The sequence below is a fragment of the Carlito syrichta genome, unplaced genomic scaffold (genome assembly GCF_000164805.1).
Source record: "Carlito syrichta isolate Samal-C Ts95f unplaced genomic scaffold, Tarsius_syrichta-2.0.1 Scaffold309784, whole genome shotgun sequence".
NCBI lineage: Eukaryota > Metazoa > Chordata > Mammalia > Primates > Tarsiidae > Carlito > Carlito syrichta.
The window spans coordinates 510,707-535,679 of NW_007253880.1; the positions used below are offsets into that span (position 1 = coordinate 510,707).

The 24,973-nt window shown below is 40.6% G+C and overlaps 1 protein-coding gene across 1 annotated transcript in view; it reads left to right on the forward strand.

Annotated features, from left to right (window-relative positions):
• Positions 1-21,497, forward strand: part of NWD2 (NACHT and WD repeat domain containing 2) — a 195,738-nt gene extending 174,241 nt beyond the window's left edge. Inside the window, exons 4-7 of the mRNA XM_008067834.1 lie at positions 1,365-1,568; positions 4,582-4,726; positions 9,920-10,509; positions 15,328-21,497. Coding sequence (XP_008066025.1) covers positions 1,365-1,568; positions 4,582-4,726; positions 9,920-10,509; positions 15,328-19,260 — 4,872 coding nt within the window. The 3' untranslated portion in view covers positions 19,261-21,497. The remainder of the gene's footprint in view (positions 1-1,364; positions 1,569-4,581; positions 4,727-9,919; positions 10,510-15,327) is intronic.
• The last annotated feature ends 3,476 nt before the right edge of the window (positions 21,498-24,973 follow it).

Sequence of the window (24,973 nt, forward strand, 5' to 3'; positions counted from 1 at the left end):
AACTGATTTCTAGTAAATCAACACTCTCAGGTGCAAACATCAAAGAAGGAAGTACTGGTCAAGCTCTTGTTGGAGCCAGGCCAGGAACACAAGGGCCTTGTCAAGCTTGTGTTTTAGGACATAAGGACCTTGTCAGCTTATGTCCTTGTCTCCTTCGGCTCATCTCAGCACTAAAACCTCACCCCTCACCTTTAGGAGTCCCCCCCCCCCCCCCCTTTAGGGGCCCCCCCCCCCCCGTCTGTTGTTTGGCTCTCACTTACAAGTGGTATTATTTTCTGTTTCTGTGAAGATTCACTTAGGATGGTGGTCTCCAGCTGCATCCATGTTGCTGCAAAAAACAAACAAATGTGTTTTTGTTCTTTTTATGGCTGCATAGTATTCCATGGTGTATATGTACCACATCTTCTTTATCCAGTCAATGACAAGAAAAAAATAAATAGCCCCATTGAAAAGTGACCACAGGACATGAACAGACACTTCTCAAAGGAAGACATAAAAGCAGCCAACAAGCATGTAAAAAACAAAAATGTTCAACATCATTAATCATTAGAGAAATGCAAATCACAACCACAAATACCATCTCATTGGTCAGAATGGCTATTATTAAAATGTCAAAAAAAAAGCCTTCTCACTATGGGAGTTTTCCTGTCCTCTCCATTAAGCCTGCTTTCTTAAAAAAAAAAAAAAAGAAAGAAAGAAAAAGAAAAAAAAGTCATAAAACACAACAGATGTCGGCGAGGTTGCAGAGAAAAAGGAACACTCATATACTGTTGGTGGGATCTGGGAATATAAGCTAGCTCAAACCCTATGGAAAGCAGTCTGGAGATTTCTCAAAGAACTAAATATAGATTTACCAATTGACGCAACAATCCCACTACTGAGTATACACCCAAGGGAGCATAAATTGTTCTACCACATGACACCTCGTATGTTTATCAGAGCACAATTCACGAAACATATACCACTATCAACTCTTGGAAGAGAAATTCTTTTGCTTGAGACTTTATGTGTTTGACATTTCATAGTGTCCAGTATGTCACTTTTCTTTGACACAAACAAATGTCAGAGTAGAACAGCTTTTGTTGTGTTATGTAAACTTGAGAAAGTAAATTTGCTACAAAATTCTGTATTTTGAATTTGTCTGATAAAATATGCAATCTCATTTCTCAGCATGTTGAATAAGTTGTTATAACAAGCTAATTTTACTTATGAAATTATCTATCCACTGTGATTAACAGAGAAAACTAATGGAACAATGTATCTTGTAATCTATTTGTTAATATTTGTTGATGACCATGTGATGCGAATACCAAAATGAACTTTCTTGGTGACACACTAAATTGAACTTTCTTCTTGATACACAGGGACTATTAGGTGAAAAATATGGAAACATCCGCATCCCTGGAGAAGTTGAAGCCTCAGAGTTTGAGATGATTTTGGATGCTGCCATAGAGGCAAAATTAGAGACCAAGTTACTGGAGGAATGGTACTGTCGGGATGAGAACTCGGTGCCAGCAGCTTATTACCTCAGACCCAAATCAGAAATGCTGAGAAGCAATAAAAACACAGTAAGTCACCTTCCCCTCCAACGCGTGCATCTTCCAGTTTAAACTGTTTGCATTATCCAGCGATGGTTTTCTCCACAGAAAAGGCAGAATCAACAGAAAGTTACTTTGCCCCAGGCCCCAGATTTCCTTTTAACAACCAAATCCACACTAATCATTAGAGAAATGTAAATCAGAACCACAGTGAGCTAACACCCTCACACCTGTTAAAATGGCTGGCAAAAAGTCGACCGATAACAAATGTTGGAGAAAATGTGGAGAAAAGAGAACCCTGGTGCATGTTGGTGGGACTGTAGATGGCTAGAATCATTATGGAAAACAGCATAGCAGTTTCTCAAAAAATTAAAAATGGAGCTATCATATGATTCTGCAATGCTACTTCTGGATATATATTCAAAGGCAATAAAATCAGTATCTTGGGGAGATATCTGCACTCCTATGTTCATTGTAGCATGATTCACAATGACCAAGATATGGAAACAATCGAAGAGTATCAATAGAATCCTGGATAAGAAAACGTCACACACACACACACACACACACACACACACACACGGAAATGTTTTTCAGTCTTTTACAAAAAGGAAATCCTGCCATGGATGAGCCTGGAGAACATGCTAAGGGAAATAAGTCAGGCACAGAAAGACAAATACTGTATGATCTCACTTATTTATGGAATCTAAAAAAGTCAAGCTCATGGGAACAGAGAGGAGAAGGGTGGCTACTAGGGCTGGAATGTGGAGGAAGTACAGAAATGTTGGCCCAAGAGATCAAACTTTCAATTGTAAGATGAGTTGGTTCTGGATACCTAATGTACAATATGGTGGCCATAGTTAATAATAATGTATTGTGCACTTGAAATTTGCTGAGACAGTAGGCCTCAAGTGTTCTCATCACAAAAAGAGAATGTGAGGTGATGAATATGTTAGTTAGCCTGAATGTGGAAATTTATTTTGCAATGGATACAGATATGAAAGCACCACATTATTCACCTTAAAAATTTCATGAAATACACTAAATGAAAAGCTAAAAAACCTTACAAATTTTGACTCATCTTTCCTTTTGGCATCTCTGACTTTTCTTCTGGGGTAGTTTTGGAAGTACATATTTTGAAAGTTTTATTAATGAAAGTTTACTAGTGATATTAATTAATTATATTTTATTTTTAGCTAATATTAGTATACACTTTTTCACTTTTTAAATTGACAGTTTGGTTAAATAATTAAATTGTATTAAATAATTTATTGTTTGTTAATTAATTGTTAATATTAACTGATTAAATTAAGTTCCATTAATGACTCTCAGTGTTTATCTGATAATATTCTTGTTTTGACCACTTTTCTACAATGTGTCTGTTTATTCTGATTGGAATATGTCATGCTTCCTATATCTGTGAATTCATATATCCTATTAGTTCTGGAAAATCCTCAGCCATCATCTCATCAAATAATGTCTCTCCTCTATTCCCAGTTCTTTCCTTTTGCTCTTTAATTACATGTGCATTAGACCATCTCAGTCTGTTTTCCATGTCTCTTAATTCTCCTTCACATTATCAATTTCCTTATCTCTCTGTGCTACTTTCCAGAAGATTACTTCAGATCACTTTTCCAGATCACTGATTTCTTCTTCAGCATTGTTTACTCTGTCCATACATTGAGTTTTCCATTTCAACAGTTATATTTTTTACTTTGTGAAAGGTGTGTGTGTGTGTGCATGTGTGTGTGTGTTTTGAGGGGTATCCTTTTTGGAATCTGCCTAGCTGTTATTTATGGTATCCTTTTAAAATTTTTTATTTAATATTTTTTTCTTTAGCATTCAAAGAGTTAATTTATATTCTTGTATCTTATGTAGAATGATGGAATGAGGCTGATTCATGCCTGATTAATTATCTTTGTCTCCTCTCCAGCTTGGCTTCCAAGGATATCTACCACGTATATCTTAAAACTGAATGAGGAAGAAAAAGGGGAAGGGTTACCCTACCCTATTCATTGCATAGGGTGTTTAGAGAAATTGCAAAGAGGGCATAGATGTCTTTCCCTCTTCCAAAGAGAAAGTCCTTGATTCAGTCAGCACCCAAGCAGTTCCAAGAGGAGAAGAACCATGCCTTGGCCACAGTTCTTCATTTCAGGATCCATGTGTTTGTCATTCTGATATCCAACATAAAGCATTTTTCTGTGCAACAGGAAATTGTATCAGAATTCATTTTTCTTCCACTTTCTCACATGCATTGTTCAAAGTAATTATCTATATGAATATTGCTTCTTCAGATGGGAATATTAGGGTAGACCCAAACGATTTCCCAGTTAAATATCCTAGGAGTAAATGCTGATAGCAAAGAACATGATACCTCAAGAAACCAGTTTATGCAGTGGTTTGGGGGCACTTGCTCATATGTTGCTACTTAGTTGGCTTTAATGGTTTCTTCTTCATTTATTTTTATAACCCTCTAGGGAAATTTAAAATATTCCTAAAACCCCACATGATGTGTATGCATAAATTATTGAATACATGAATGTATGAATAAGATTATTATCAAGAGCGCATAAATGTCACTATCTTGGTAGACAATCCTCTCATTTTATTCCCTAGTGGATCATCAAAACAAATGAAGTAGAAACTAAATAGACAATTAACTGTAACACATGAGCACCTCCCCTTTAACTTTCTGTCCCCTTTGGAGGACATTGAAGCAATTATTTTGTTATGACATTTGTATCAAAACTCAAGAGGGAAAAAAAAAAAAAAAACCTCAAGAGGGAAAAACATGGTACAATAAGAAAGCCAAACAAACATACCCTGTTTGGGTCACACCCTTGTGTAACAAGGTCAAGTTCATATGTACAGATAATTTCTTGCTTTCAGGGTTTTAAGGGAACTAAATGAGACACTGTATGTAAAGCATCTATCATAGTTTTGGCATCTAGTAGGCATTCAAATAATATAAATTCTCTTGTTGTTAAATGTTATTTTTCTTTGATGAATTTAAGACTAATTTCTCCCTTTTACATTTTCATAGATGCAGCCTTCTGCCAATACTGAAAATGAGAAGACATGGCAAGAGATATCAGATGAGATCAAGAAGATATTTAAGGCTGCTGTAAAACTGTTACATGAAAAGGGTAAAATGAAACACAACCAAGCTAAGAGGTACCTGTTCTCAGGTAATTTTCACAAATCCTCAGTAAACTAAGGAATAGGCAAATCATAGATGCGTCCACTGCTTCCCTTTTAGGGTTCTGTAAATTTAATCTTGTTTCCTGCCTGGTGAGATTTAATTTTTCTAAATGTCGCCATGTCCTGGAGAGGCGAGTGTTCTATTGTTTTAATTCCTAGAAAAACGTTTACTTAACTTGAGGGCATCTCTAGAAAATGTGATTTTAAGAGGAGTCGGAAGGTGCTAGCTATAATGATTCTGCCTTTGTTTCTCAGTTGAACTGTCCATCCATTCATCCACTCACTCGTCCAGCAAACATGTATGGGCTTGTTGGTCTACTGTGTGCCAAGCACTGGGGAGACAGCAATGAGTAAGGAGGCGAGGTCTCTATTCTCCTGGAACTTATTTTTTAGTGGAGAAAAATAAAAATGGTAGGCAAGTCATCAAATGAACAATATGATTTCAGAAATAAGTCACATGAACAAAATAAAGCACAGGAGTAGAATAATAGTGACTGATGAAGGATGTGGGTGTGCAGGTTTAGATGGGGTTGGGCAATGGGGAGATGACTTTAGACCTGAGTGACAGGAGTAATCAGAGCCAGCACTGTCATATGAGTCGAGGATAGAGAATTCCAGGCAGAGGGATCAACAGGTTCGAGATCCCTGAGACAGAAATGTGCTTAGCAACTTCCAAAAGCAGGAAGAATGGAAAGATAGCTTTACTTTTTTGATTTATTATTAGTTTTTTAACTCTACCTTTACTGAGAGGGAGAAATGGGGTTAGAAGGTGAGCACAGAACATAGTAAGAGCCTTGTGTTTTAAACTGGGTTAGATGGAAAGCAATTAAAGGGTGTGAGGCAAGAGATTGGTAGGACCTAATATAACACTAAAATAAAAACCTATCAGCCATCAAGCAGAAAGGCACCTGTCAGCCTTTCTCAGCCATGGAAAGGAAGCTCTATTAGTATAAGTTGCACTGGAAACCACAAGTCTGAGGGACTATGTCAGTCATAGTTTCCAGGGAACAACCATGGCTGGGTAAAAATAGCATTTATTTTGAAAGTTGATAGTAAAGAGTTATTGAGGAAAAAAGCAATAGTAATTGCATATTCAGATTGGTTTTTTGAATGGCATGGGAAAACATTTGTGAAAACCTAAAAGGCTCTTGGTAATCATTCTCATGAGCTTGGTGTTATGGATGTCAAGCTCTAAGACACTATAGATCATCTTGACAAATTCCAGAAGGAAGCTATTAAAAAATGAGGCTTTCTGAAAATGGTAAGATTGTCAGGAAGTCCTGTCTTTAGGCTACGTAGATGAACATTTATCCTTGTTCCTTTGAGACATTTTGATCCATTTTTGATTCTCTGGCTTTTTATCTTTGTCAGGGACAAAACCATTCTGTTCCTAAAAGTGGAGTCTTAGAAACAATGCCCAGAGTAAAGCTTTCCTATTCTTTATATAAAAGACACTAATTTAGGAAAGTATCACCCTATTCACAATCGTATAGCTCAAGTGTTCAAGTGTTTCACTGGCAAACACTTTCCCTAACTTTCTCCATACTGAAGACTTTCCACATGGATAGCCACATGAAGATTAGGAATGTCTCATGATATGCTGCAAACAGACTGTTTTCTGTTTGGGGTTACATCTTCTAAAGATGCTCAAGACAGTTCTTTTTCATCTTGCTTTTCAAACTCATTTTAAAGTCTTGTCTGTACAATAAGAATTGCTGAAGAAGAGCTGGCTCTTTCAAATGGATATACTATATTATTTTCATATTTTTAGAAACCTTGAAAGTAAGAATACTAGATAAAACCTGTAAAGGTATATTATTTATGTTTGAATGTAATGTTTCACACTTTAGGCTTCACCTTTTTAAACAATGGGAAGTAAACAGGAATAAATCAGACCCCAAAATGGTGCTCTTCTGTAAACATCAAAATTTAATGACCTTAGACCAGGTGCAGTGGCTCATACCTATAATCCCAGCACTTTGGTAGGCCGTGGTGGGAGGATTGCTTGGGCAACATAGCAAGGATTGTTGGGCAACATAACAAGACCTCATCTCTACAAAAAATTAGCCAGGTGTATTGGTACACACATGAAGTCCCAGCTACTCAAGAAGCAGAGGCAGGAGGATCTCTTAAGCCCAGGAGGTTGAGGCTGCAGTGAGCCATGGTTATACTAGTGCACTCCAGCCTGGGTAACAGAGTGAGACCCCGGCTTAACAAAAAAAAAGAAAAGAAAAATCGAGTGACCTTCAGGAAAGGAAAGAGTGTAATGTCTCAGAGATAATAGTTACCAGGTCTGGAAATCTGTTCCTTATGTTACTTTCACTGAGTGCTGTGACTGGTGAAATTTGGGATATTAAGGATCATGCAGCCAGGTGCAGTAGCTCATGCGTATAATCCCAGCACTTTGGGAGGTGGAGGCGAGAGGATTGCCTGAGTCCAGGGGTTCAAGATCAGCCTAGACAACTTGGCAAGACCCCTCCCTAATCTCTACAATAAATAATAAATAAATAAATAGTTGGGCATTGTGGCGTGCACCTGTGGTTCTAGCTACTTGGAAGGCTGAGGTGGAAGGATCACCTGAGCCCAACAGGTTAAGGCTGCAGTGGCTGTGAGCATGCCGCTGCACTGCCTGGGTGGCAGAGTGAGACTCCAACTCAAAAAAAAAAAAACGGATCATGCAAAAACAGAAAACAAATACAGTATTCTAGTAAGGGAAGTTTATAATATTTATAGACAAGTTTCAGAATAAAAGTCCTCCCAAATCATGAGGATACACCTCTAAAAATAACTCTATCAAGTTAACTTTGTATCACATTGCTTGTTTATTTCGGTATATTAAAATCTATACCATACCAAACATTCTGTGTACAACTTCTTCCACTGCCCACTTAGATGGGCTCTGTTTACTTGGTTTATCTATATCTCTTTTTTGTTCTTTTTATGATCAACATTCCTAACGGACACACTCTTTCCATAGATATTATAACATTGTCAGTTAGGTTACAGTTGAGTTGTTTTCTGGGAGTCTAAGATGCATACTTCTGATTATTGTACATTTTGTATAGATACCATAGTTTAGCCACTTCCTTTCCCGTATGATACCCCCAGAATGTAGCACGCCACTAACCCAGTCTGCTCCCTAGCACTTTACACAGAAAGGAGGTGGGCCCAAGGTTATTTTGCAGTAGCTCAGGGTGTCCTGATTTCAAGCACTCTCCCTTGTCTATAGATAATTATAACAAGCTCTTACTCTTCTTTAAAAAGAAGAGTAGACATATGTTATATAAGCTCCTTTAACTGACCACCTTGACCAACTTGTCCAATTTAAACCCTTTGTAAAACATACTGATGCATAAGAGACAGCTTATAGCTGAACACTCGCAGCTATAAGCATATCTTTTCTTTTTTTTTTTTTTTTTTTTGAGTCGGAGTCCCACTCCGTCGCCCAGGCTGGAGGGCAGTGGCACACTCCCGGTCACCACAACTTTGACCTGCTGGCCTCCGGCGATCCTTCTACCTCAGCCTTCCAAGTAGCCAGAACTATAGGCACACGCTACCACACCCGGCTAATTTTTGATTTATTGTAGAGACAAGGTCTCGTCAAGTTTCCAGGCTGGTCTCGAACCTGCGGGCTCAGCCAATCCACTCGCCTCAGCCTCCCAGAGTGCTGAGATTATAGGCTGAGCCACCGAGCCCGGCCAAGCATATCTTTTTCACTTGAGTCAAAATTTTCAGTTGAAAAAATCATGAAAAATCATGAAAAAATATTATCACAATAATACCACTGAAAGGCACCCTTTTAAAATAAAATTTTCACCTTCCCTGACAATTACATTATAGGCTATATGTATGTATCATCTAGGATTTGTTTGACATTATAATCAGCATATAAATGTTTTCAATTCATGACCAGACTAGTCCCATGTGTTCAGAACCTCCTCCACATAAATTCACCATCCGAAATCACCCACAGATTTGTTGTCTAGTGAGAGCCAGCTTCCAATTCATAGATGACTGTCTTCTTGCTGTCCTCACATGGCAGGAGGAGTAAGAGAGTTCTCTCAGTCCTCTGTTATAAGGGCACTACTTTCAGTTATGAGTGCCCCACCCTAATGGCCTATCTCCCAAAGGTCCCACTTCCAAATACCATACTCTTGGGTATTAGGTCTCAACATAGGAATCTCGAAGGGTATGCAAACATTTCGTCTGTAGCATGCCATCATGGCTTTTTCTGTAGGGACTATCTGCTTTCTCTCATCTTTGTATCCTAAGCAAAAATCTGCATGCCTGGCATAGAGTAGGAACTCAAGAAAGACCAGTTGGATGAAGGAAAAGAAGGTGGGAAGAGCGAAGGAATTAAGGAAAAAAGGAAGGAGGAAAGGGGGGGGTGGGCAGCCAATTTTAAGACTGCTTGCCTTAAAATTCATTTCTGTTGGTTTATTTTATGTATTTCAATTTTTCCCCAGCACAATGATGTTTTTACTACTACTGATTTAGTTTTAAATGTTCTTGTGGGGACTCAAATAATTCATAAACTATATTTGCTTGTGTATAAGCATTTGTGATATAAGCCATAAGATGTTTTATTTTAGAAGACATAATGTTGTATGCCAAGTGATTTTTCTGTACCTATTCTGATGGATATAATGGAACTTAACGGTGACATAAATCATCCAGATTGATCAGTGATCAGAACATGATTATATTTTGCCTTCAAGTATGCTTTTGTAATTATATTTAAACATGTCTGTCTGGGGTTCAGTACACCTCGGACAAGATGGTGAAGCCACATTGTCAAGGACAGACTGACAAGGAACAAGCAAACTAACTATGTTATTCAGTCATCTCCTCTTTGTTTCCTGGCCCAAATTGCTGTTCACTCTGAGTCTGAGCGGGAAGCTAAGCAGAAATATATAGAAATATCCATTGTAAGCTTGGTATGCTTTATTTATTATGCATATAATCAACCGTTTCCTCCATTTGGGGGAGAAAATTAAATAATTTTATTTAAAACCCATGTTCCTGGGTTCCTGGCTGCTTAGCAGAAGACAAACAAAAATTATTCTAAAGACTACCTTGCTACAAACCATAAGCAAAATCATCTAGAGACTAAGTGTTGAGAATGTGGACGCACTGTTCTTTGTTCTAAGCAATAAATTCCTTATCCTATTTTCTTTCAGCCATAGAGGATGAGTTTGACTTTGCTCTAGGAAAACAAACTCCAGCATTCCTAAAGAAGTGTGTTTGCTACATTAGGAAAATTGCTAACATTGAGCGCTTTGTGAAAATCCCAGAAATGGGAAAATACATGGACATAATTGGAACGGAACCAAGGATTATTCGGGACCCAGAAGCCCAAGAGAAGCTGATAAAACTCAGGGATGAATTTATTCCTACTATTGTAGCATCCTCTAATCTGAGAGTATACACATCTGTTACTCATTGTGACATGAAACTAGGCTATTCCCAAGAAATAGAAAATCATTACATCGAAGGTCTGGGTAAGCAGTTTTATGAGGACATGATTGATATAATTCAGGCAACAGTGCAACAGAATTTTGACACTGAAACTGATACACTCTACGACGAAATCCTTCAACACTCGTCATTATGTAAGACGTATGCCTCCTTCTACGAGTACAAGTGTGAGTCTCTAAACATAGTACATAACTATATCCTTCCAAGCAAAACTGGGCACATCAACCCTCTTATTGTATATGGTGGACCTTGCACTGGGAAGACCCTTCTGCTAGCGGAAGTAGCAAAGAAGGTAAAAACCTATTCTTTCCCATGTATGTTTATTTAAAAAAGAAAGAAAGAAACTTACTTTGGAGAAAGGATATAGTGATCAAATTCAGTTCCATTTTCTGTGTTTACTATCTTTGAATTCTAATTGGTCTTTTTGGAATAGATACTTTGGTGCTTCTTTTTTGCTTGTGTAACAGTTGTGTTAAGAGAACAAGGCGCATGGGGTGCAGCTAAAAAATAACTTCATTTCTTCTCTCACTGTTCAAACTCACGTGTGGGCTATTTCCCCATCCCCTACCTCATTTGAGTAAAATTTAGGGCAGATTCCAGCAACTCTTCTCATCCCTCTCAGACAAAGACAAGCCCTCTAGTCACTTCTGCTCACTAAATCAGTCTAAGACTAGTAATCAATATGTCCAATCTAAGGTCATATAGTAAGTCCCCTGCATATGAATGAGCTCCGTTCTGGGAGCACGTTCACAAGTTCAATTTGTAAGTTCAACAAACTTAGCCTAGGTACCCAACTAACACAATCATCATTATAGTACTATACCAGCTACATCGTCACTGTTTTTATGCTTGCTTCCTGGGCTTGAAATAAAGATACTCCTGTACTCTATACAGTATTGTAAAGTATACAAAGCACAACCACTTGCAGAATGCCCACATGTGACTGTGTACACCAGACACATGAACTAACTTATATGATTGGGCTTGCTAATGCACGTGCACACCTTTGAAAGTTCACAACTTGAAGGTTCATACGTAGGGCCTTGCTGCAAATAAAACTGCAGTTAACACCTTCCTCCCCATCCCCCACCAGCTGAGGCCTACCAAAACAAGGCACCTACAGTGGAAAATAGGGAGAGGGTCATCTTTCTTTTTCCACATAGCACTCCTTTTCCTCCTTTCCTAACCCCAACCACATTTGTGACCCTTATAGTTACCATAGGAAAGGTAAGGTGGTCAGAATGTCCCTATATGACCAGTACTTTTCTGAACTGGAGTCTGAACTCTCCATCTTAGCCTGTGTTGAAAGTTGCCTCTAATCTCTTTTGGGGCTTTTTCATGGTTTCCTGAAGTCCTTCCCCTCACTTCGTCCTGACTTCCCAGAACGGCTCCCACCTACAGTTCCCTGGACACAAGGGAATGCATCTTTTTTCTAGCTGGTTACTTCCTCGGCTCCTAGATATCCAGCAATATACTTCTAGTAACTCTCTGCTAAGATCCTCTCTACAGTCCAGCACACTTTTCAGACAGGAGCGGGGAAAGACAACAAACTCTTGTCAGCTCACTCTGGCCTGTGGCCCACATCTGGTATGTGGGAAACACTCGGGGATTGTTTTGCCCTGAGAGACTGCGGATTTCCAGGCCAGTCCCAGCATGGCAGCTCTGCTCCCAGTTCTCCATGGAGGCAGCTGACCAACCTTACTCATGTCACTCAGCTTCGGAGTTCCCAGAGGTTATTGGACACCAAATGTCCACAGCTGAAGGGACCATTCAAAAGTCCCTTTGCCTCAGCCACAAGTGTAGGGTGGGCATCTCTCTTCCCTCCCCTTGGGGGATGAGGTGGTGAGAGATACAACCCACAGCACCCTAATCTCCACCTTTTTTCTCGACCTCTCCAATCTCCTTTTTCAGGCTAGAGGTGAGTGGTCCATTAACAGTAGCAAAACTGGTTTTCGGAACCTCCCTTTCAAATCCTATGTGATGGTCTACAATCTCACTTTGGAATGTAGTACCTATTGATTTGACCCCTCAGCCTAAACTGGATGAAATTAGTTACACTTTTAACCCCCTCTTATCCTTAGTTTCAAAGTTTTGTAGTTTACATTATTCTGGTATTTGTTTAGAATCTCTATGTTGTGCTTCCCGTGGTAACTGTGTGAAGAACAGAGCTTTCTTTAACTTCATGAATATTTTCATGGCCTGTCACATGCTACATAATCTGAAAGTGGCTGTCATGAGGACAAGAACAGGGTCAGTGACATTGCACCTTATATAGAGATTGGGTTCTAAACTAATCTCACAGGTCAAAATCAGGTATATCCCTCTTACTCTTGAAAGACCTTAGGAAGTCTCATTTACTTTTTTGTAATATGTCAGGCCCAGCTGGTTTTTCTTCTTGTGTTAGAAGATACAGCTCTTTCATTGAGCACCAGATGAAATAGCAGGTTTGCATTTAGGGTCCACATTACATCAGAATAAATGGTGGGGGGGGGTATACGCACATGTGCCTTGAACACTGATTTGTATGTGTATCTTCAAACTTTAGAATTACCCCTAGTAAGCAAGATAGTAACTCTATGCAGGGCACATTAGAGCTGAAATCAAATGAGTATACATTCATGTATGCCATTTCATGCTCACTCTAGGGCTCTTTTCCTTGCGGAGGAAGGAAGGGTAAAGATGGAGGAGACAGATACTGTTGAATTTGACTAAGTCTGTGATCCACATGCTCTAGCACAAGAGGTCAAGCATTGTGTGGGGTGTGCTGATACAACCCGTACAGATCAGCAGTTCCGGAGGGGCAGAGTATGGTGACAGTTCATAGATGATCAACTTAAGAAATGACTTTCTGAGGATTGGCAGAAGCAGGATACTGCTGGGTGGGGATGGGGGTACACAACATCAATAAGGGTACCTGATCCCAAAGTAGGCAAAGTGGGGGCCAGAGGGAGACCCAAACTTTACCTGTACAGTGACCACTTATAAACCTAATCCTGAATTGTACCCCACATCTTTAAAATAAAATTAAAAATAAAGAAATGACTTTCTGCTGGGTGCAGTGGCTCACACCTGTAATCTCAGCAACTTGGGAGGCCAAGGTGAGAGGATCTTTTGAGCCCAGGAGTTCCAGACCAGCCTGGGCAACATAGCAAAACCTCATCTCTATAAAAAGCAAAAAGTTAGCCAGGAATGATGGTGCACACCTGTAGTCCCAGCTACTCAGAGGCTAACGCAGAAGGATCACATTAACTCAAAAGGTCGAGGCTGTAGTGAGCCATGATTGTGCCACTGAACTCCAGTCTGGGCAACAAAGTAAGACTACAACTCAAAAAAAAAAAAAAAGAAGAAGAAAGAAAAGACTTTCTGAGCTCTCACCCTTCTGGATATTTTGTCACTTGCCCAAGTCTGTCGATTCACAGTCCAGGATTCTTGTTCCCCAAGAAGCTGCACCTGTTTCTAGGTCCCTTGCCTGTGCTCACCTGCCTCTCCCTAGGGAATGTCTGACTCTCCATCAGCAACAATCCTTATTCTCCTGTGACTTCATGCCCCTTGTGAGGACACAAACAGATGGCCCATGTTAATCTCCTGTGTCACCCAACATTCCCACAGACATGAGCTTATGACTGTAGGGCTGCTCTCTACAGACATCACATACTCAGCAGCAATGCGAGACTTGGAAGAGGGAGAAGGGTGCACGTAATCATCACCCTTCTCCAGTGATCCAGGTACAAACAACTGAACTATAGTTTCTGACTTGCCACCAAAGGACAGTTGTAGAATGGCAAGATTATCTTCCTTGAAATTAGCTTCAAAGGTTGGACCTAAACAACGACAACAAAATGCTTATTATTGTTGTTGTTGTCGTTATTATTATTATTCCCTTAATAGCTTATTGTGAAACTGACACCCATAAATGGTTTCTAATCTTATTCATGCCTTAACCTGAACTATCTCTTGAGGAACCAGACTTCACAAACTTACTTGCTAGTGTGCAAAGCACTCTTCCTTTCCTAAGTAAGGAAGGTAAATTCCAAAAATTTCTGACTGCGTCTTCCTAAAAACCTTCTTTAGAGTGTTGTATACTTTGAGCATATGCCTTCTCATTCTTGCTTTTCCAGATAGAAAAGTATTAGACTTAGTAGTCCCTCAAATATTTTGTCTCTTTAACATCACAATTTTTTATAAAAGGAAGAGTACTTAGATTAAAGTCAGATATGACTTCTACTCTAACCTTGTCTCTTGGTGGTCATTTAACTCTGAGCAGTCATTTATCCAGCCTGGGCTTCAGTTTTTTTCTCCTATTCAATAATACTGTGATGCCATGTGCCCTTCAGAGAGACAATGTGAGACCCAACAGCTGCATGTTTATATAGTCAACTACCTATTATAAAGCTCCACATTTAATCAAAACTAACTAGCATTATGTGTATTTTTATGACAACAGTAAATAGTAATCATAATTATGACCCTATAACACCACTAAAATGTGTCTAAGTCATAAAAGATTATATTCCATTTCACCTTAGTGTTGAATATTTTATTATTTTTAAATAATGTAATATAATGTAATATTTTATATTACAAATTTTTAATTATATTCTAATTAATTGGAAATTTGGCCAGCCATATATAACATTATGTGCTCTCAATTAATGAAAATATTTAACTCAATATGTGTAGAAATAATTACTTAATTTATTCATTTAACAAACACTTACAAAGCACCTACTGTGTGCCAAGTTGTGCCTGGAAGTGGGCATGTAGTCAGTGGTGCAAAACTGACCACACTAAATATTCAGATTTACCCTTTATGAAATGCTGTGTATCTTTAAAAATATAAGCTAAATGCTGCCGTATGATTGAATAACATCATTATCACTACTTTATGCCTTTAGTAAGAGTAATCCTGAGGGTCTCACCTGTAGACTTTAGTGCATAAACTTTGCGGCCGTTCTGGGCCTTCTCAGAAGAGTTATATGTTTCCTGGTTCTAGCCAACTTTCTGCATGGTAGGGGTCACCAGAAGTCTGAGCTCTTGGAGAGAGGAAACGTTATCAAATATAACCGTGCGAATACCTATGACCATTCTAAGCTCCACTTTTATGTTTCAGGCTTATGGCTGGCTACATGAAGACACCGGACCAGAATCTGACCCAGTGGTGGTTGTGAGATTTTTAGGAACGACAGACATGAGCACTGACCTTAGGACTCTCCTTCTAAGTGTTTGTGAGCAACTGGCAGTTAATTACCGGTGTCTGATTCAAAGCTACCCTAAGAAGATCCATGACCTCCGTGACTTATTTATCAACCTTTTGAATGAGTCTTCATCGCAGAGACCTCTAGTCATAATATTCGATGCCCTGGAGCAACTTTCAGAGAATGATGATGCCAGGAAGCTTTGGTGGCTCCCAGCTCACCTTCCCCGCTTTGTACGGATAGTCCTCTCCACACTGCCCAACAAACACGGGATCCTGCAGAAACTAAGGTGCCTTATCCACGAAGAAGACAACTACATCGAGCTGATTCCCCGAGACAGGAAGATGTGCAGCCAGGTCCTCAAACACCAGTTGCTGCGGGTCAAAAGGAAGGTCACATCAGGCCAGCAGATTTACGTGAACAACGCATTCTCCAAGTGCACACTGCCCATGTTCGTGAATCTGACCTTCAGGGAGGTGAGACACTGGAGATCTCACAAAGATGTCGATGAATCCTCCCTTTGCGTCACCGTCCATGAAAGCATAGAGCAGTTATTTTGGTCCTTGGAGAAAAAGTGTGGTCAGAAACTGGTCTGCAGGGCACTTGGTTATATCACCATGGCCAAAATGGGCTTGAGTGAAATGGAATTGGAGGATGTATTGGCCCTGGACAACAGTGTTATGAATGAACTCAACGAGCACACCAGGCCCAGCAATCCCCTGAGGGTACCTTATTTGTACATCGCGAGACTCAAGGAGGGTCTAAGTGGGTACTTAATAGAAAGACACGTCAAGAATGTCACACTCCTGGTCTGGGCCAACAGACACCTGCAGCTCATAGCCCAGAAACTGTATCTGCAGAATGACAGTGACCTGCGTGAAATGCACACCATCCTGGCAGACTATTTTCTGGGGGTCTGGTCAGGGGGAAGGAGGAAAGCTTTCTGCCTCGAAGACCCCTACTTGAATGGCTGCCTGGACTTGGAGAGCAGAAGCCTGCTGGAGGAAGAGAAGCACTTTATGGAGCAGGCTTCCTTTGATAGGCAGTCCCCGGACCAGCCCTGGGTTTTCCAGTGCAATCCTCTGGAGCCCGACATCTTTTTTGTCAACCATCGGAAAATGTCTGAGCTTTTGTATCACCTGACGAGGTGTGGGAAGACCGATGACTTGCTATATGGCATCATCATGAATTTCAGTTGGCTTTATACCATGATTAAAATCGGCCAGTTCGACAAAGTGCTTTCAGACATCGAGCTGGCTTACAACTACTCCCAAGAGAAGGAGCTGAAGTTCCTGGCCAGCACCCTCCGGGGCATCAAAACCAAGGTCATTGCATTTCCCGGCTCCCTTTCAGCAGAGCTTCAGCAAAGACTGCTGCCTGTTGTAAGCTCCCTGCCCAAACTTAGACACCTTCTTTTAGAATGTGACAAAGATGGGCCCAAATACTGCTCCATCGTGCCACTGCATTCATCCATGGACGTGACATACAGCCCAGAGCGTCTCCCCTTGTCATCCAGTCACCTGCACGTCACAGAGATTCTGCCTACCTGTAACCCCAGTACTGTCCTCACAGCTTTAGAAAACGGTTCCATCAGCACGTGGGATGTAGAGACTCGCCAACTACTCAGGCAAATCACGACAGCCCAGTCTGTCATCCTGGGCATGAAACTCACCAGTGACGAAAAGTACCTCGTAGTGGCCACAACCAATAACACCTTGCTGATTTATGACAATGTCAATTCCTGTCTCCTGTCTGAAGTAGAGATCAAAGGCACCAGGCATGGAAGTGACTCCACCTACATCAACGGATTTACACTGTCCGCTAACCACGCCCTCGCATGGCTTGAAGCCAGCAAAGATGTCACTGTCATTGATCTGCTCTACGGATGGCCGCTTTACCAGTTCCACTGCTGGTATGAAGTGACATGCGTCCAGTGCTCTCTGGATGGTGTGTATGCTTTCTGTGGCCAGTACCTGAACACGACCACCATATTTCATTTAGGAAGTGGGGAAAAGTTATGCACAGTAACATCAGAGTTTTCAGGTGGGTTTGTGAAGTTTCTTCTTATCTTGGACACGGCTCAGGAAATGGTAATGGTAGACAGTGAGGGAAGTCTTTCCATTTGGAACACGGAAGACATGTCCAGCCCCCAGCTGACTGATGACTTTGACTGCCGAAGGGAAGACAGTGAGGTGGTCAGCATTGAGCTTTCAGAAGACCAAAGTGCAGTGCTGATCTGTAAAGCCCTTAGCATCGAGCTTCTAGATACCAGCCTGTGGAAGGTGGCCGAGAAGTTCAGAGCCAAGCACAACGAACGCTTTATATCTGCCGTGCTATCCAAAAATGGGGACTGCATTATCGCGACCATGGAAAATACCTCAGCTGTGTTTTTTTGGAGACGGGACACAGGACAATGTATGGCAAGCTTGCAGGAAATCTCAGGTTCCATTGTCAAGTTGGTGAAATCTAGTCACCACAATATGCTACTCTCTTTGTCAACCAGTGGTGTTCTCTCCATGTGGGACATAGACATCATCACAGCCATGTCCAACATAGATAAGACTGGAAAACCCATCCAAAGTCTGGTGTTGCCCGCTAGAGGAGAGATTATCTACTCCCTGGATGGCTCTGATTGTGTTCACAAGTGGAACTTCAGCAGTGGGTTCATCGAAGCCATATTCAAGCATGAAGGAATCGTTGAACACTGTGTGTTAACATCCGCTGGAGACATTATGGTGACTTCAGATGACAAAAGCAGCCAGTATGTCTGGCATACCAGCAGTGGTGAAAACCTTTTCCGAATCAATGGGCAGAGAATATCTCAGCTGCTGATTACACACAATGACCAGTTTGTGGTTTCTCTTTGCGAGGAAAATGCCTCCAGGGTTTGGAGACTTGCCACAGGCCACAGGGTCTGCAACATTCTGACCACATTGCAGAATGCCTTTATTACCTCTGCAAACACCTTCGTGGTGGGCATGACTAAAAGTAAAGTGCTGGCAGTCAGTCTTTGGACAGGGAGTATCACCAAGAAATTTTGCTGTGAAGATGGGACCACCATTGTGAATTTTAAATTAATCCCCGACTGTCCTGACATCATCGTGTTTATCACATCAGCTGAGACGGTGAACCTCTGGAGTCTGACAGATGAGGTGATCTGTCGACGAGTGCAACTTCCCAACAACTTCTTGAAAAACCTGGAGGATTTTGAAATTTCCCCCAATGGAAAGTTAGGCATTATATCCAGGGGAGATGAAAACATCAACGTGCTAGATTTACACAGCGGTAAATTACGAGTGGTTCACGCCTCTGGGATCATCTGGCGGCAGAGATTGTCTCGAGATGGTCGCTACCTGGTCTACATTTGTTTCCGAAACGGGGAGGAAGAAGATGAAAATGGTGCAATATCCAGTTTAATTGTCATGAGACTGGCAGATGGCAAAAACATCGGTGCTTGTTCCCTTTACAAAACACCAACTTTCCTTGCACTTTCTCAGAGGCACCTGCACATCATTGTGGGCTTTGATGATGGGAGTATCGGGATATACACAGTAGTCGACCGCGTGGATGCTGCACTGAAAATTAAAATTGCCACTTCAAATAGCAGACAAATTTTCAACAATGCTACACACACATCCAGGCCAAAGTGTAACAGTTATTGTTTCAAAGTGTCTGTGGATTGCTTATGGAGAGAGTCCACGGAGGTCTTTGCAAGAGACAGTCCCATCACAGTGAGCGACTCTACTGAGTCTAATGAAGCAACACCCTCCAAGAAATACAACTCTTGTTATGACCGAGTATGCTCTGCCCTGGAATCCAGGGGTCACAGCTATGCCCCTGATAACTGACAAAGCATTTATCCTGCTCAGTGAAAATACGCAATCCACGTGCAAAAGAGACAAAAAAAATGCGTCCCAGATCATAGACTACTCATTTCTTAAAAGACAGGGAAAGTGGTGGAATTCCAGTGTTATATTAAGATGCTCATGAAACATACAGAACCATCAGACTGATTTTAGGGGCAGTCTTTTTGTCAAAGTATATTCAGGAATGAATAGAATTTTTAGAAATAGTATTTAAATGATGATTTAGCCTAGAAGCTAGAAGATTAAAGTTTTTAAATGAGCTGTGTGGTAAGAAGCAGCATGATTCATCCCACTGGTTCAGATGAGAGAGGCTAGAGGTATGTATGGACCACTTGGGCTGGAATCAGTTCTGCGAAAATCACTTGAGATCACGAAGACAGAGCTGTTTGACTTCAAATGATTTTGTGATAAGTACACACAGCCTTAATCTCTCTTTACAATCCTGACAACTGTGTATACCTAGTCTGCAGGTGAATGGTCTAAAGGTGCAAAATAATGTAACAAAAATACCCAGATGTATTCCCAGTTTCCCAAGAGACACGATGTGAAATGTGAGACTGTGAACTGGACTACCTACCGCTATCATAGGGCTACTGAACACGGGGAGTGAGTCTTTATTAAAATACGGTCGCAACAATTGCATGCAAGGGTTTCTATATAATGGAATCTCTGATTTTTAAACTATGTATTTCCTGGGTTGCAAAAGAACACATTTACTAAGAAACCACAATCTTTTCACATCTTTTTGAAATGCATATTTGTCCTAGTGTAAAAAAGAATGACAGGAAGGGCATTACACATCTGGTCAAAACACCTGCTCATTTTTATCATTGTACTCCAAACAGTCCGTACTATTCAGTCAATTGTATGAAAGCCTAAGTTATTCTCTAAATCCCTGGAATCTTAACAGAAAGCAAGCTTTCTTAACATGCCAACTCTGAGATACCGATGACATTTGCCTTACTCTCATTCCTCCTGTGTAAAACGCAGATAGATGACCAAATACTCTGGGACAAACTGAATATGCCTGTCTTTGTGCTAAAATACTCCATAGATCTTAAGGGTGTCCAAAGGTTCTTTGTGGTCCCTGTTTTAATCACGTTCTTACTTCTACACACTGTGTGTATGCTTCTCTAACAGTTACTCTTTCTGAGGACTCTTCTGAGCCTTTTATAATCTTACCCATTTCAAAGCAGAAGCTGTGAAATGGTGCCAAATATTTTTTTTAAAAACGACTTCACCTATGTAAAAGAAAATATTGCATCTTAATAGATGAAGGTGATTGTTCTTTCTTCTGTATCTTCCCACATGGCATGTCCGTGGATAACCTTCAGAGGATGTTGCAGTGATGGTTTGGCTTGATTTTCTTTCAAAGTGGTAATAGTGACTTTAGTAAGCAGAATAACGAACAAGAAATTGACTTGCTTTTGGTCCAGCTGCACCATGAACTCATCGTGTATCCCTAGACAGACCTTTAACCTCACCAGTGTATTGTTTTTGCAAAAGAAAGGTAAGGATAGCTTCTGCTATAGCCCTCAGAGGGACATTGGAGGACGATGTGAGGAAAAAATTAAAAAATACAGCGACATTTTGATTGTTGATGCTAGCAGGAAAAATAACGTGATCGAATCCATAGAGAATCCAAGTCCATTGTAGTTCACTTTGGAAAGAAGTTTAACACATAAGCATTCAAAGATATGATTCAGATATAAATACCCCACTCCGTGGTGAAAGACTTTTTTCAGTATGTTCCTCCTGGTTTAGCTAGTAGCCAGGAAGGTGGTAGTTCCAAGAAGGCTACCTACACACAGACCACCTGGAGTTGATTGTATGAGTCAGTGCTTTCGAGCTCTTTCAGAACACATTCTTATTCTTGTCATTATCAGTTGAACCTCTGTGCCACACATTTCTAAGAACTAAATGCCTAGGTGGATTAAATGTAGTGTGTGAATGTTCTGTGTAAAAACCAATAGAGTTTAACAAGTGACTTGAATGATTTTTCCTAACTTGTTTGCAACTGATAGCTCACATTGAATGTTTTTATGTAAACTTTGTATTGTTGGGAAGAATTACCCAATCAGAGATTTATATTTTCATAAGTGTTACATTTAGTTAAATTTTGTTACAGAGTTGTTACACTAGAAAATTATTTCAGTCTTCAGACAATATACAGTCTTGTGTATGTATTGTTTGTATGAATAAAAGATAAACCACTTAGACTGTGTTATTTGTTTTTCCCTGCCATCTTTGACAGAAGCCGTTAGAAATCTTCAATAATAATAATAATGGTTCTTGCTTTACTGAATGCTTTTGTCACACCACTGTTCTCAGAGTTTGGCACGTACTAAGCCATGTGATCTTCACAACAGCTTTAGGAAGTAGGTGCTGTTAGTAGTCCATATTTGTAGATGAGGAAACCTAGACACAGAGGTTCAGGAAAAATAGTTGAGCATGATTTCAGTGTACCCCCAATGTCTTTTTTTTATTAGCTTTTTCTTACATCAAAATACAGCATTCAGTATCCAGCAGACGCTTAGAGTTCGATAATGACCTACAAGAAATGTTCTAATGTGCACATGAGAGACCAGGCCCAGCTCTGAAGGTCACTGGAAGTTGTTGCAAACTCCCAGGTTTTTCAGGGATACAGAAATAACTGATGAATTCATTCAGCAAATATTTATTTGGCCACACATTTTGCCCAGGATACAAAGGTAAATAAGATAGCTCATGCCTTCTAGGAATTCAGGTTTAACAGAAAAGTGGAGCGGAAAGGAGTTATCTATGTATAACTGCAAGGGCAGTGTGCTTCCCTCTGGGGATGGAGTGGGGGGAGCAAGGAGGAGCCTCACTCATAAGTTCCCTCCAGGCAAAAGAGAGCAGGACCAAGAGGAAACTTCCCATGGACGCTTTTTTCCATTTCTTGCCTCTTGGATGTGAGAATCCACACATTCACCAAAAAATATACACTTCTGAAAAACAGCAGCATTGGCAAGTTTCTAAGAAATGATAAATAGGAAAAAAATCAGATATACCCTTGTATCTAGTTGTCATGAAACAGTTGTTCTCAGAGAAATTTATATCAAAGCGTTTAATAATTTAAGAGATTATAAATCCTGCATCTTCATGTGACTGAGAATAACATCTGTTTAAAAGTTATTCCCATTGAAAACTCCCAGCCGGGCTCAGTGGCTCAGCCTGTAATCCCGTGCTTTGGGAGGCCAGGGTGAGTGAATTGCCTGAACCCGTAGGTTCAAGACCTGCCTGGACAACTTGGCGAGACCTCATTTCTACTATAAATCAAAAATATCAGCCGGGTGTGGTAGCACGTGCCTGTAGTTCCAGCTACTTGGAAGGCTGAGGCAAAGGATCGCTGGAGCCCAGCAGGTCGAGGCTGTGGTAGCCGGGAGCGTGCCACTGCACTCCAGTCTGGGTGACAGAGTGAGACTCCAACTCAAAAAAAAAAGAAAACTCCCATTACCCATGCTGGGGAATTTCTTTTCAGATTCTAATTTATGTCCTTTAAGTTGAAATTTAAACCCTCTTCTCTTTTGGTTCTCAGAGAAATGTAGAGAAGCTGATCAATATTTGCATAAAAGCATTTCATATAGATGGAGTTTGTTGTTTAAATAGTCTCTTTCCTAGAGTCAAAAACACAACAATGTTTTCTATGCCGAAAGCATTATGCTATACCCTAGGATGACTTGAAAATCAGTTGCGCATGACTCCTGCCTGCCAGAATCTATAATCTAAAAGACCCAGCTAAATCAGATATTGAGACTGATAAAAAGTTGTTAATAAAAGTGAAAGCCAGGTGTTGAACATGTACTGCAGAGGAATAATTGACCCTACCTGGGAATCCAAAAGGTTGACCAAGCCGGGAATGGTGCCTCACGCCTATAATCCCAGCACTTTGGGAGGCCGAGGTGGGAGAATTACTTGAGACCAGGAGTTTGAGACCACCCTGGACAAAATAGTGAGACCTTGTCTTTGCCAATTTTTTTTTAATTAGCCAGGCATGGTGGCATGTGCCTGTAATCCAGCTACAGTCCCTGTAGGCTGAAATGGAAGGATTGCTCGAGCCCAAGAGATTGAAGCTGTGGTAAGCCATGATGGTGTCACTGCACTCCAGCCTGTGTGACAAAATGAGACCTCGCCCCCCCACAAAAAAAAGGTTGACCAAGAGGAGGAGACAGATCGCTGAGGCTTAAAGTACAGACAGGACTTAGCTGTCAATGTCAGGTGAAGGAAGCTGCATGAACAAAAACAGAGAGATGAAGTCTATTTTAGATGACTTCAAACGCTATGTTGGGATTTTAGATTGTATTCAGTCGTCAATAGGAAGCTGTGAAAAAGTTTTTGAGAGGGGAGACGATCTGGTTGGAAAGGTATTTTAGAATGACCAGGTGGTACTTTGTCAGATAGATTAGAGATGGGCAAGGCCAGAAACTGGGAGAACAATAAAGATGACTGCAATGGACAGAAAGTCTTAGAACTTGGTCTTAGGATGGTGACCATGAGAAGCCTAAGAAAAAGGCCAATTCTAGAGGAATTTCAGGCTTAACTGGTAGAGGAGGGTGATGAAGGGTGGGAAAACTCAATTCCAGTTCCAGTTGAAATTGGGTAGTTCGGTCAAGTACATAGGAGATAAAAGTTGGGGAAATCTTAATATAAACTTGAATCTAGAGAGTTTAAAGGTAAGATATCCATGCAGGCAATTGGAAATGTGTCCCATGTAGAAATCTGAAATAAAGAGAAAGAACCCAATCAGTTATTTCTTTCTTAAGAGCCCCTTACTACAATGCCTCATATGGTGGGGGTTGGAGTTGTGGTTGGTTATAATGTAAGCTGGCACCATAAACTTTGAAAATTTGTTATTTTCTTCAGAACTATTTGACAAATTTAGAACTATAATGTCAAATCCACTCACCTAAATTAGCTTTCCCATTTTTCATGATTCATTGACTGGGAACAATTTACATGCCAACGAAAACATAAGCACACCTTAAAAAGTTTAAGTAAATAAATAAGTTGTAGTGTTTTAATTCCAGCAAGCATCAAGAAACCACACATTTTTCTTCTATAGCTTTTTTTTTTTTGAGTTATAGTCTCACTCTGTCACTCAGGCTGGAGTGCAGTGGCACGCTCACAGCCATTGCAGCCTCAACTTCCTGGGTCCAGGCAATCCTTTCATCTCAGCCTCCCAAGTAGCTGGAACTACAGGCATGTGCCACCATGCCTGGCTAATTTTTTTACTTTATTGTAGAGACAAGGTCTCGCCAAGTTGCCCAGGTGGTCTGAACCTGTGAGCTCAGGCAATCCTCTCACCTCTGCCTCCCAAAGTGCTGGGATTACAGGTGTGAGTCACTGAACCCGGCCTCTTCTATAGTTCTTAATGAGGGCCTCCTCAGGTCTCCAGCTAGCATTCCAAGCGATTGGCATGAAGTGCAGATGACACTTTAGACACATGGAGGCTTCAATTTCAGCGTATCAACACGACAAATTATCTAATGCAAGTAGTTTGGGGTGACAAATGACAACAGCACCACTGGCTTCGTAGCACCCCATCCTTTATAGATGAGGGTAATTTGGTCAGCTGCTGGCACATAGAGCAGCTGTTCTCAAACTGGAGCATGTGTTACTTGTTGAAATGTTTCAGATGGCAAGTTTCTACTACTGATGCTTTCAGGCGGAAATA